The sequence below is a fragment of the Acyrthosiphon pisum genome, chromosome A2 (genome assembly GCF_005508785.2).
Source record: "Acyrthosiphon pisum isolate AL4f chromosome A2, pea_aphid_22Mar2018_4r6ur, whole genome shotgun sequence".
NCBI classification, from domain to species: Eukaryota; Metazoa; Arthropoda; class Insecta; order Hemiptera; family Aphididae; genus Acyrthosiphon; species Acyrthosiphon pisum.
This window is the reverse complement of record NC_042495.1, coordinates 44,169,300-44,182,931: the sequence shown is the minus strand read 5'-3', so window position 1 is coordinate 44,182,931 and position 13,632 is coordinate 44,169,300. Positions and strand designations below refer to the sequence as shown.

General features: G+C 38.8%; 1 protein-coding gene across 2 annotated transcripts in view; it reads left to right on the top strand.

Annotated features, from left to right (window-relative positions):
* LOC100572970 (zinc finger protein basonuclin-2) overlaps positions 1-12,823 on the top strand; it is a 79,187-nt gene extending 66,364 nt beyond the window's left edge. For both annotated transcript variants that reach the window (XM_008186619.3, XM_003245688.4), the window contains exons 5-6: positions 7,409-7,647; positions 8,372-12,823. In XM_008186619.3, coding sequence (XP_008184841.1) covers positions 7,409-7,647; positions 8,372-11,389 — 3,257 coding nt within the window. In that variant the 3' untranslated portion in view covers positions 11,390-12,823. The remainder of the gene's footprint in view (positions 1-7,408; positions 7,648-8,371) is intronic.
* The last annotated feature ends 809 nt before the right edge of the window (positions 12,824-13,632 follow it).

The following is a 13,632-nucleotide window of genomic DNA, read 5'->3' as shown; positions in this document are numbered from 1 at the left end:
TTGTTTACCCTTCCGGCTAACCGATTTTCATTTGTGTATAATTTCGTGTTGCTAATTGCTGCAATCGTCGTTGGTCTTTGCTACAGCCGCGATACGTCGTTCTCACGCCGGCCATCAACCATCTGTACAGCGTTATAATAATATATATACATTTACACATCAGCAATATAATCGGAAACGACAAAAAAACAAAAAACAACGAATTTGATATTCTCCGCTCGCAAATAACCGGAAGTATGTCTATAAAATGTAAAACGTCGCGGAGAAAACGTTTGCGCGTACCTATTATATATTATAGTTATTCGCATCTCAAGGGCGACGACGCTCGATTTATTCGCGGAGCGGGGGATCGAGCGTCCTTGGCCCGTCACGACGGCAATTCCCAAAAGATCTTTTTCTTGCGTGTAATATTATATTGAAAATTTATCTACACGTATATAATATATATATATATATATGAGGAAAATTTAAAATATTCTTTTTGCCCTAAAAAAATGGTGCTATACGACTTGCGGGTTGGATATAATATATTATATTAGGTTTCTCCGCTCTCGTGATGATTATGTACGACGGCTAGTGTACAAAACGTTCGTTTTTGCCCCTTTGATGTGGCTGAAAATACAACCCCCGCGGCGGCGACAACGACGAGCCCCCGTCTGAAAACGTCGATGAGCAACAACGCGAAGGGGTGTCATTTTAAATTACCTCAATTGCCCTCGGGCAGGCATTGTCATCAGCAAAGAGACCTTTGTTATAGAGCTCATCGTCGCCGTTTATATAATGCCCTTTGGAATTTACATTTTCAATTATTATTAACGAACCCAAGACGCCACTCTTCATATACCATAATATATATTATATATATAAAATAAATGCGAACCGCAGCTATTATGTTTTAGATTATTATATAATACATTAATTGTGTTAAGTTTTTTTTTGTCATTTACCCTCGTCGACCCTCGCAATCGAAATTTGTCAGAGGGCCACCAGCCAATTATCCATGAAAATCAATTAACCCTACTTTAGTTTAATGCTTATAGTGTATATACATATTATGATAATACATTTGTGCACTGTGCAGTTATATATATATGTTATTATACTTATTATTATAATATGCTATATCGCAGCACGCGCAAGGTTATGACAGATCAGGACATCAGGTATATCTATAAGTACAGTATTTAAGTCGACAACAAACTTTGAGCGCACGACCGTGGGGGGAAAATACCTATACATTTATACTTTATACTTTATACTTTATTATTATTATTGCAATATAGGTACTTACTATATTTTTGTGTGTAATGCACGTGAGTAAATAATACCATTCATGGGAAATTTTTCTATTATAGTGCACTTCGTCGCAATAAATGTATAAATATATCATAATACGAATATACCTATATACTTGTATAGATACATGCAACAAGCGAATACCTCAAGAGAGGTATCCCATATAATATTACCTATATATACAAATATGTATATCTATCTCGTTCGCTGGTAGATAATAATATATATCAAACGGTTATAGTATAATAATATGTATATATTATATTGCATATTATTTTACGATCGGCAGCTGATGTGTGTCGAGTGATGGATAAAAAAAAACACGAGTACTTATATACTTATAAGATATATAGGTACCTTACTATCATATTATATTCGCAAATTTTTCATCGCAACTCTGCTTTGTCGTCGCCGGGAGATGGTATATATTATTTTAATCTTTGTTCGACCTTGGCGATATATAGGTGTACCCATACCTATACTACTTGACCGTTGACCGACGCCATCACGTAGTTAATAAACATACATCGTAATTATATATATGTTAGTATACATATATATTATATAAGTACGAAACAGTAATTTTTTTTTACAACACCGACTATATACATAATACATCTATACTTATACTACACCTATAGGAACGTATAGATATACCTAAACTGTATGTACCTATATATATATATAATAATATGGGCGACTTGTTATTATATTATTGTTTCGGTTGTATTTCAATTATTTTCGCTTGCGCACGGTCTTCGACGATTTCTCCGGCGCATACCTGTATTATAGCAACGTGTGCAGTCTGCGCATGTACCTCGTATAATGATACACATAGAGTTTAGATAATATATCCATACGTACCTACTCATCATATAATATACACCTATAACGAGGACGCGTTTATCAGCAGTTTTCCCGTTTTAACCGCATCGCCCGTCGTTCCGACTACGTGTAGTTTATAATATAATAGGTAGGTATAGGTATAGGTACCTATAATATATGAGACATATATTATATATATATAGTCAACAGTTTGATAATTTACGTGACTTTAGCGGTGGCAAGTAATATATATTTACTATTTTACTCTCTCACACAGTACACACAGAATCAAGACCGCTAAATTTGCATAAATTATCCACCCGTCGCCGCCGGGTCACGATGATCGTTTTACGCGCCTGATACAGTGATGATGCCTGCAGGTCCTGTGCATTGACATTCTGTGTCCGATGTAAAATAATAATAATTTTTCGTTCAGTCATGACGCAGCGGCACTGCATATAATATAATACAATTATTATAATAATCCTCTGAATAATATTCCAGAGTCACCGTAATTATTCTATAGGTTCGCCTGTGCAATTGCCCTTCCGTGACATTTTAATAAATACTTACAACAATTTTTAAAACTTGTAAGACTCGAAAAAATGCGAATAAAAGGTAGACATGTTGTATAATATATAGGTAGATATAGGTTTAAGTACTGATGCAAACAGAACAAAGTCGGTTTAGGTGTGACATTCTGGTTATTGGTGCACTGAGCAACATAATTATGGTTATATTCATACATAATATTGTAAATAGCAACTAGTATATATTATATTGTATATAGATTATAATGTTTATAGATATATAATATATTTCGGTTATATTCTGCCTGCGTGGCGTGACGTACGAAATACCTATATATTATTTATAAATTTATATATATATATATATTACCAACTCAACAAATATGAACACATATTATTAGGTATATAATAATATTATAATGTGTAGGTACTTTAAAATAAAACGCAAATTGGGCGTCTCTCCGCGGACGCGATGGGAAAAACGCCGCCTCCACCGCTGAAGCACGCTGCTCGTTTGCGGTTCTCTTGCGGACCGCAATCGGACCGCAGCAATCCGACAATCAGACTACTATAGCAGTATATATTACGGGCGCGTAATGTCGTAATTGTAATAATACGTCGTGAGTGTAATTTTTGTCCGTGAGAAAACGAGGCGTATATATAGGTACAAGCATCATATAATACGTATGTGACCGGTTTTATAATTTCGAACTATATTATATAGCTAGGGAAATAGCCTCGATATGAGGGTTGTGCACTGTAGTCTGCAGCAGGACAATCGTTCGTCATATTATACCATATATACATATATAAAAACATATAAATAGGCATATGATAATGATAACATTAGGTGTTATTGCGGTCACATAAATATATGTTATATTTGTACACCTATAAGGATCGATACGTTTCTCTTCTATGCATATAGCTAGGTTATATACAATATATAATATATGTGTACCTCGCCTAAATATTATATTTAGTATATTATACATAGTTTTTAACCGCGCAAGGAAACACGACTGCAGCTATAATATATACCATATAGATACGCATTATAGGTTCTTATATACCTATTTACTATTTAGGTATTCTATACGCAGATATGTGTGATTAGTATAGATACGCCTATCAAACTTAGGAGAAATTAAATAATTATATAATATAATAAAAAAACTTAAATATATGCTGACACAGACATACAGAATATATACCTACCTATATCATAAAGCCTTTATATATAATATATATCTAGCCTAAAATATACCTATAGATTATTAAAGACATATATATTTAGGTATACGTATATATAGGTAAGTATTGAAAATTTTACGCGTTGCTCCAGCTTCCTATATAATATCTACCTTTAACCGCTATACATATACAAATACTTTATAATGTACCTAACTAATGTACCTAATAGTGTAGGATATAATATATATTATATAGGTATATATGTATATATGGCTGATATACCTTTATATATCTATACCTACATAGTAATATACAGTGTATGCCGACGCAATCAAAAAACGGTCGTCGTAATAACGTAATTTTTCTTTTATGAAATATCGTTCGCAGCGTCGTTTTTTGTTGTATATGACAGCAGCAGCAGATGTTTGGCGCGTCCTCTTATATTTACCGCCGCCGTGGTACCGATGGGAAAAACGATGATCGTTTGCAGTTGTGTACAAAGAAAAATATTTATTTTTTTTTCTTTCTAAAAACGTAAGTAATACTCTCGTCATAACATAATCTCATATCTATATGTACCTATATAATATAGATTATATTATGTACATAAACATGCAATAACAGGTATAATGGGCATGTTATAAGATATATTTCGTAAAATCTTTACTTGTTCCGTATATATTTACGAACAAAACGCCATTTTTCCCGGCACGATCGGATGCAATTTTTTCCTTTGTACTGCGTGACGTGTGAATCGTCAGTATGTATTTGTATGCAGTCGTCGGGCGATGACTGTGTAGCGGTGCGGTGCGTCGTGTGTGTCACTGTCGTCGTCGGTGGGAGGAGATTTGTCGCAGCTCAGTGGGCGGAGCGCCGGCCGGTGGTTGACACGGCGTATGACACAACCAGCCGACCAATGAGAAGCTGCCGCCGACGGTCGACTATAGTGCCGGGGGGACCGTTCGGAGACAAACAGCCCACGACAATAATAACAATAATATATAATATTATTATATTACTATATATCCGATATCGGGGACCCCTGCTCGGCCAACCAATAACAGTACGGCGGCAGAGCAATCCTCGTCGTCGAAAACTCTGTGCTGCAGCTGCGCACTTTTTTATTATTATTATCCTACGTTCATATTATTATTATCATCGTCCTCGCGACGCGGATTATTATTTATATTTTATAATAGTAATAATACAAAAATGGATCGTCGTCATATGTTTATAGGTATATAATAATAATATAGAAAACGCGTTTTTATTATTATTTCCAAAGGGGGTCGCTTGTTAAATGCGTGTGATGTGCGTGCCAGTGTACTTGTGCACGGCGCGTATTATGTTCTAGTCCCTTCGCGATCGCGAGATAATATATAATATCGTACCTACATAATAAATATTCCATATATATATACCTATACGCGCTCCCCCTTAGCCACTAACCCCCTCCCACCTACCGATCATGGCCTGGTCGCCATTAGCGCATTGTAAGACCCATATTATACGAGTACAGTATATATATGTACGCGATGTAGTCGTCGCGTCATTGCGCGTGCATCGTCGACGACCTTAAAGTGCATATTATATGTACATATACGATATGCCTACATATTATGTTATATACAATATACGCGCCACTCGGTAGATTATTATTTATACGTTTTCAACAATGACGAGACGAATATAATGACTACACCCCTCACCTTACCCCTCCCACGGAGCGTAGGACCCACTGCTTCAGTATATGTGTATTACGCCGCAATCGCGGCTGACGAGCACAATGCTCGCTATTAATATATAATAATATACGCACCAAGCATCAGCCCAGAAGTTTTCAATCTCATCGCGCTCGACTATATTATGTATAATATAAGTATATATATATATACGATGGATATGAGCCGCGCGCGTATACGGTTGACAGGTTTCATAATATCAGAAAAATACGCGTTTAATCACTGCTGCTGCTGGCGGTCCGCTGCACTCGATCAACGACCGCGACGACGAGTAGACGAGTAGTCCGTTTTTAAATTATATAGATAGGCAGGTTCCTCATCGTCCTACGTTACTCATCTATATACGTATTTAGTATATACTATATATTATATACACCGATATATGTATATAAGTATATAATATATATAAGGCGTATATAGCTATACGTTCTCGACGGCTGACAATCGTTATCAATCATGAGCCACCCGATCGTTTTCTAACACACGAATAACTAGGTACCTATAAAATATATGCTTATTATATGTTATGCACTTTATATGTAAATTATTGGTATATAATATATACCTACCTATTTATAGATTATAGATATAACTAAAATAGATATCTATAACTATACGATATTGGACGAATGTTGGATTTAACGAAATTATAAATTACAATGTTTATAGTATCTATATTTAATACTTATATATAGTTTATTATGTTCCTTGTCAATACTGCTAAAATTATCCAACATAATACATTAATAATAATGAATTTACAATTCGTTGATTCATGTCTTGTCGTCCGTATAATAAACAATATATTATATTATATTACATGTAACTATATACAATTCGTTTTTAATGCAAGTCCTGCTGTAGTCATAACGACAGCCATTTTGAATCAAATAATATGAATCTGCACATATATGTTGACAGAGGAGGGGGGTTTGGCTGGGGTGCAATATACGAAAAAAATGTATTATGTAACAATAAGATTTAAACATTTCGAGACTCGTATAATATGGTCTTTTTGTGTTTTAACAATAATAGTATATAGGTACCTAACCTACCTATACCGCGGCTATACCTTATATTTTATATTATGTATACATATAAAAAAAATGAACAACAGGAAATACGACCAGAATATTTCAATTGATAAGTTTTTTCTCATTATATTATTAGTTAACTCTCACTGCGGCGCTTCATTCCAGCTGGATTGATTTTGGGACCAAACGCAATCTAACGGTCGAACGAACCGAAATACGCAATACATATAATATGTTCGGTTGTCAAATTAAAAAAATCTATTGTTAGCGTTCGTCGGAACGCCACCGTGCCGCTGAAAAATATATTATTTATATAATATTATATTATTATATTTAATAACTGGAGCCCATTGTTGATGCGGTGAATAGGTCAGGTAGAAAATGATGTCTAGTCCCTTTTTTTATATATATATATGCCACGTGAAAGTATCTGTACCGCAATGAATCGCGATCGTCATCATCAATCCCACGGGTGTTTCATTTATTATTATATTGTATGGATACTTCAGGGTAATGATCGAAAGAAATCTATATAGAGGGATCCTTACCGTCATCACCATTGTGACCGTCGTCGTCGTACCCGTGTTTGATATTTATATGTTTATTTTTAAGACCAGAATGTGTTGATGGTGCACTGTAACCTCCAATTTTCTTATATAATATATTATCAATACCTATGTATAATAATAATAATAATATATTTTATCGTTTATTAAGTTATGACTGGTAAAGACAAAACGTATAAAATAAATATTTTTAACAAGTATATTTGTTTTTTGTTCAACAGCTCTCGACAAGTTGGGATTTGGTGGAGCTTCCTTGGGAAACGGGGCCGTGGAGCCCATCCAACCAAACGTGGCTTTTGACATCGCCAGTCTGGTACTATATGGTTGTCAGGCCCTGCCGATAAGACTCAAAATCTTGTTAGACCGATTGTTCAGCGTTCTCCGTCAAGACGAAGTGGCGGCCGTGCTTAGAGGGTTCGGTTGGACGCACGAAGACTACGCCAGGGGTTATATACTTCAGGTAATGTGATGGTCATAATACATATATGCTATACAGTATACACATATAGGTATAATATATATAATATATATCGGGAGGTATGCGTGTGTATGTGTGTGTGTGTGCTCTAAACGGTAAAAGGGTTAAACACACAAAAACGCATCGATAGGTTCCTAATGAACGACCAAAACGACCCTATATCGATGTTTGTTTTTGGGGTCGTCCGTGGCGTTGGTGGATACGTGACGTGAACGTCGTGTGAAGGGCTCGGGAAAACAAACAGACCCGAAAGGATTGTAGTAATTTTGTGTAATACACGAGTCGTATCCGTAAGTTGACTTTCTCTCTATATATATAATATATATATATATATATTATGTGTTACTTATAGTAATGGATGATTGAATTACATACACACACGCACACGCGCGCGTACATTTAAAAGTCCCTGGGGCTAGCTGTCTTGCGAATATACGCTGCTGAGCACGTTATTTCGTTAACTATTGTTTTCACCATGGCCACCGACGGTCATTACGCTGTGTGCCTCAGGCAGGCGTTAAACTCAAGAGTCAGACTCCTGGGATTGACAATTGGCATGAAATATAAAAACAACTTCACGTTTTACACTATACCTATATAATATACTTAAGTTATTCGATCAAATTCTTATATAAATAAGTTATGTTTAATTTTCAAAATAGCAGGTTTTAATTATTTAATAATTTTTTTAATTTTATCGTTATAGGAACCACTCGGCGGTGGAATTTTGGAACGTTGGAACATATGTAGCCCGGAAGAAGAGCCGCTTGTGCTTCAACAGTTTTTGAGATTCGGCGAAACCCGAGCAGTTACACAGCAATTGCTGTTGCATGGCCTAGGTGCTGATTTTCGGGCTCTTCCAGCTCTGGAAACTGACATGAAACGGTTAATGGAACGTCAGAAACAGCAATTAAACAACGACCACAAGTCTGGATTTGACATTAATAAGTTCCGGACACAAACGCCTCCCCCATCATTACCATTGCTGCCGCTGCCACTACCGCAGCTTCCACCACGGCTTCAACTAGGAAGTTCACCACCATCGCCACCAAAACCAGTGTTCGGGTTTGCCAAGCCACCTGGTGGACTACCGATGCTGCAGCCCCCACCAGTCGGCAATAATGCGTGTAATGGAGCCGGATCGCCACCCGTTGGTAGCCCTACCAGTAGTGTGTCACCACTCAATAAGCTGCAGAACATGCAGCCATTTGACTTCCGAAAGATGCAGTCAGCTGCATCTGGGTTTGGTGGTGGAAAGCCTTTGCAGGTCCCCTCGGGCCGACGGTCAAACAACTCATCGGCTGACTTATTACCACCGCCCCCACGCCCAAGCCAGCAGCAACAACAACAACAGCAGCAACAGCAACAGCAGCAGCAACAGCAGCAACAACAGCAACAACAACAAAATGACTTCAACAACAAGTTCGGTCCGCCTGACAGTTTGGCCGGAAGTAGCGAATTTGGCTCTGAAGACGGTGATGAAGAGGAAGAAAACTCACAGAGTGCATTAAATCTCAGCAAAGACAGCTCTATGAAAGCATTACGTCCGCACCGAGGTCATGTCCGCAAGACTACACAGCCATTAAAGAGACAGTGGGGTTCGGCTGGACTGCCGTTAAACTTGGGCACTCAACTCATCAACCCAGCTACAGGCAAAAAACGCGTGCAATGCAACGTTTGCCTGAAGACGTTTTGCGACAAAGGGGCACTAAAAATTCACTTTTCAGCTGTCCATTTGCGTGAGATGCACAAGTGCACTGTAGAAGGGTGCAACATGATGTTCAGCTCAAGACGTTCTCGAAACCGGCATAGCGCCAACCCCAATCCCAAACTCCACTCGCCACATTTACGTCGGAAAATCTCACCACACGACGGACGTAGCTCACAAGCTCACCACCCAATGGTCATAACTCCATTACAGGCATCTGCTATGAACCAACTGGCGTTCGGAGCTTTTCCTCTATTAACCGGCGGTGCTGATTTAAGAGCCACCGGATCCAAACATAGTTCCGCGTCAGGCCTACATCTGGCCGAAGAACTCCGCCGATCTGCAGAATTTTCGTCAGACAACATGGATGAGTACATGGACGACGAAGAAGATGGAATCGTTGTGGATGGAAATGCTGTGGACGACGACGAAGATGACTCTGAACAGCGGAGCGACAGGAGCTGCAAGCGGATGTCTGAAGAATCTGAGGATGACGGTGGTAGCACCGCCGCCGAACCGCAGAACAACCACCATCACCACAACAACAACAACATAAACAACGACAATAACAACGATCGGCCACCCATAGTGGCCATCAAGAACGTGCACAAGCGGAAGAGCATGAACCCGACGAGGTTCGCAGCCGCAGCTGACCTCAGCGACGAAGGTATGTCTTGCACGGATGATTACGGTTCGGTAGCATCTCCTAAGGACAACAATAACGACGTGAAGCCTGCCGTCGTTAAGCTCGAATCCAATCTGACCGACGAAGATGATGGTTGCTTGAACCTGAGTAGAAAACGGTCATCACCCAGCCCCGTGACGGCGAGTGGTGGCGGCGACGGTGATGGAATTGGCAGGCGGTCGGCGTCGGGTGGCGTTGGTGGTGGGTCGAGGGATTCACTGCTGTCCGAAGAAGACGATGGTCTATTGGAAGATGATGAGGACTTGGACGACGACGCGGACGACGACTTGGATTTGGATGACGACGACGAGGATGCGGATGACTTGGACGAGTGTGACTCCGATAGCGACGGCAACCACCGAGTGTACGGCGTGTTTGAGAACGGCCGGTTCGTGGCCACGGATGACGTGCCCGTGGACAAGGACAACCCTCGCGCGTGCACGGCATGTGGTAAGACGTTCCCTAACCACTTCGGTGTTAAATCCCATTACCAGCGTGTGCACCTCAAACTCATGCACAAGTGCGTGGTGGACGGCTGCAATGCGGCGTTCCCGTCCAAGCGAAGCCGGGACCGACACAGTTCCAATTTAAACCTACACCGAAAACTGCTGTCCACGTCGTCGCCATCTTCGTCGACGGAACCAACTCGGCAACAGTCCCGTCACCGTCAGCCACAGCCGCTGCCGGCCCAGAAGCAATCACATCAGCCTCAGGCCCCAGTGCCACCGCCACCGCCTGCACCGTCGCAGCAACACCCACAGACCCATCCGGCACCCGCAGTAGCCGGCAGCGCCGCTACAACGGCGGCCAACATCATGGCAGCCGCCGCCGACAACCCGTACGGCATGCACGCCGAGTTCCTGGCCCGGTTGTACGCCGACTCACAGCAACAGTTCCAGGCGTTCGCCGGTGGCAATGGACTGATGCAGGTGCCACCGCAGTTCGCCGGGGGTGCGCCTGTCGGTTCACCGTTCAGGCACTTGCCCGCCGCCGCAGCGGCGATGGCCATGGCGGCCGCGGCCAACGGCTGCAGCACGTCACCACCATCCACCGCCCGGCTGGTGTACTCGGCTGACGAGGACCTGCCGCCCGCGCCCGACAAGGAGAACGGCAGCATGTATGCGTGCCGGTTCTGCAGCAAATCCTTCCCCGACAAGAACGGCATGCGCGAGCATTACGAACAGCTGCACATGCACGAAATGCACCGGTGCAAGGTGCCCGGGTGTGGTATGGTGTTCAGTTCGCGGACCCGGCGGAACGCTCACGCGGAGAATAGCCACCAACAGCAGCAGCCGTCCCTGTCCGCCGGGGCGCAGGCTGCCACGTCGTGACCTCGACCCGCTCCGCACCAGCGTTTTCCTGTGCCGCCGCCCTGGTGGTGGTAGACGCCACACGAACGCGGTAAACTATAATAATATTATAATATCGTACCGGTGTGGTACGATATGTTTTCATTACGATACTCTTATTGGCCCCCACCTGTCGTGTCGCTCGTCTCCCCCTCCCCCTCTCACCACACCCACTATTTTATGTATATATAATATCATAATCGATCGCCTGTCGTAAAATGTTTAAGAATTTTTTTTCGTCGGTCTTAGGCTATAAGGTATATACGTCATATAGATACGTTCCATGTAAAGCCCACGTAGCCCCGCGCACATATTTTATTTAAATCTTTTTACTTTCGTTCTGGTGCTCAAGTCAAACGATTAATCTCATCATCGCTATGTGTACAATAACAATTGTGTGTATTCGGTAAGTTTTTATTCTATACTCATATATTATACTATATATTATGCGATCTGACTTATTATATAACATGTCCCCGCCACCCTCAACCCCAACAGTTTTACGAAGCGAATTTTTATTATATAAACTTTATTATATTATTACATATACGTATACGATGTATGGAAATATGTGATTCATTTTTGTTAATGTATATTTATTATAATATTTACTATTATTATTATTATTATTACGATTTATATTATTATAAACGATTAATATATATCGTCGTGGCTGTTCTACTTAAGAACGTTATTTTTTTTTTTATCGTAGAATACAATTCTTTATTATATAAAATATTATTTAGAAAAGAGTAGAGAAAAGTTCGCGTAAACAACATACGACTATTAATTTTAATATATACTTACTTGTACATTGTTTTTACATATTAAAGGTTGTGTTTGAATATATATATATATATATATTTATATATCATATAAATCTAGTGAAATATCCTTTTGTAAATAAGTATGAGTAGTTTTTTAGATACGTTATTATCTTGTACTACGCAATATAACAACAATTTATAGTGAGTTTTTAATTATTATATTATTGTGTATAAATTATGTTTTGTTTTTACACGTGATACGCGTTATCCGTTATTGCAGTCGCCGTGCATAATAATATGTGTAAATAATATTATGTTATATATAATACGTCATAGGCATATTATAAAAACATTGTAAGTTATAAATATACACGCGTGTGTGTGTGTATATAATAATGATACGCGTAACCATTTCTCTCTCGACTTAATCAAAAACAAAAAAAAAATGCAAAAAAAATAACTGATATAAGAAATTTGATAATATTTACTAGTCCTTATCTTTTAGAGTGTATTTTGTAGGTACGGCAATATTATTGTAATAATAATTACTTTGTACGTTTGACAATATATTATTTTATATATTGTGCGTATGTAAGTTTTTGTGCAGTGTAATCGACAAAAATATATATTATTATTATTATTACTATTATACAAGTGTTTATTTTATTTTTTTCCCTTAAAAGTCCATACACCAATAAATATTATAATGGCATACAATATAATATAATATTATCTATTTATCTCATATATAGGTATATCGACCGGTCGTCTTAAGGTTGGGGCAAGCGCCAAGCGGGGTTCTCGCCTTGGACTCCTATAGTTAGATCCTCAGGCGCCAACGTACTTGAAAAATCCTATCCTATATCTTTGAATACAACGATTTGCATACTATAAAAATAGTTTGAATTGTTATTTGACAATATTATATTATTTATTAAATATAATTAAATAAAATCAAGCACGAAATACTTGTACATTATTCACTATGTTAGTAAAAGTGAATAGTCCTCTACATCATAGTGTATACTATAAACAAATTAAGACCTGATTAATACAATTTTTCAGTTCGTATACGTATAATCGCCAGTGACAAATGTCAAAATCAAATTTGTATGAGCTCAAAGACCAAAAAATAAAACTTGGAGATGTCTAATTATTCATAATAGGTATATAATATGTAAACACTCGTAATAAATTTAATATTTTTAGTGCGATGACAGTCTGTATAGCTGTTATGACCACTGTAGTCATCTCTATTTATATGATATATCTGTATTTAACAATTGGATTTTTCTGGTTGTTGCACCAAACGACGGAGTTTTTTTTTCTTAATAATAATGTGCAATCGGAAACTAATTTTGACTAAAATATGGAAATGTCTATTATTGTTGCTCCGAGGCCTTCAAATTATATATCATTTTTATCAAGTAATAAAATGGTTTGGTGAGGTACTGGTAA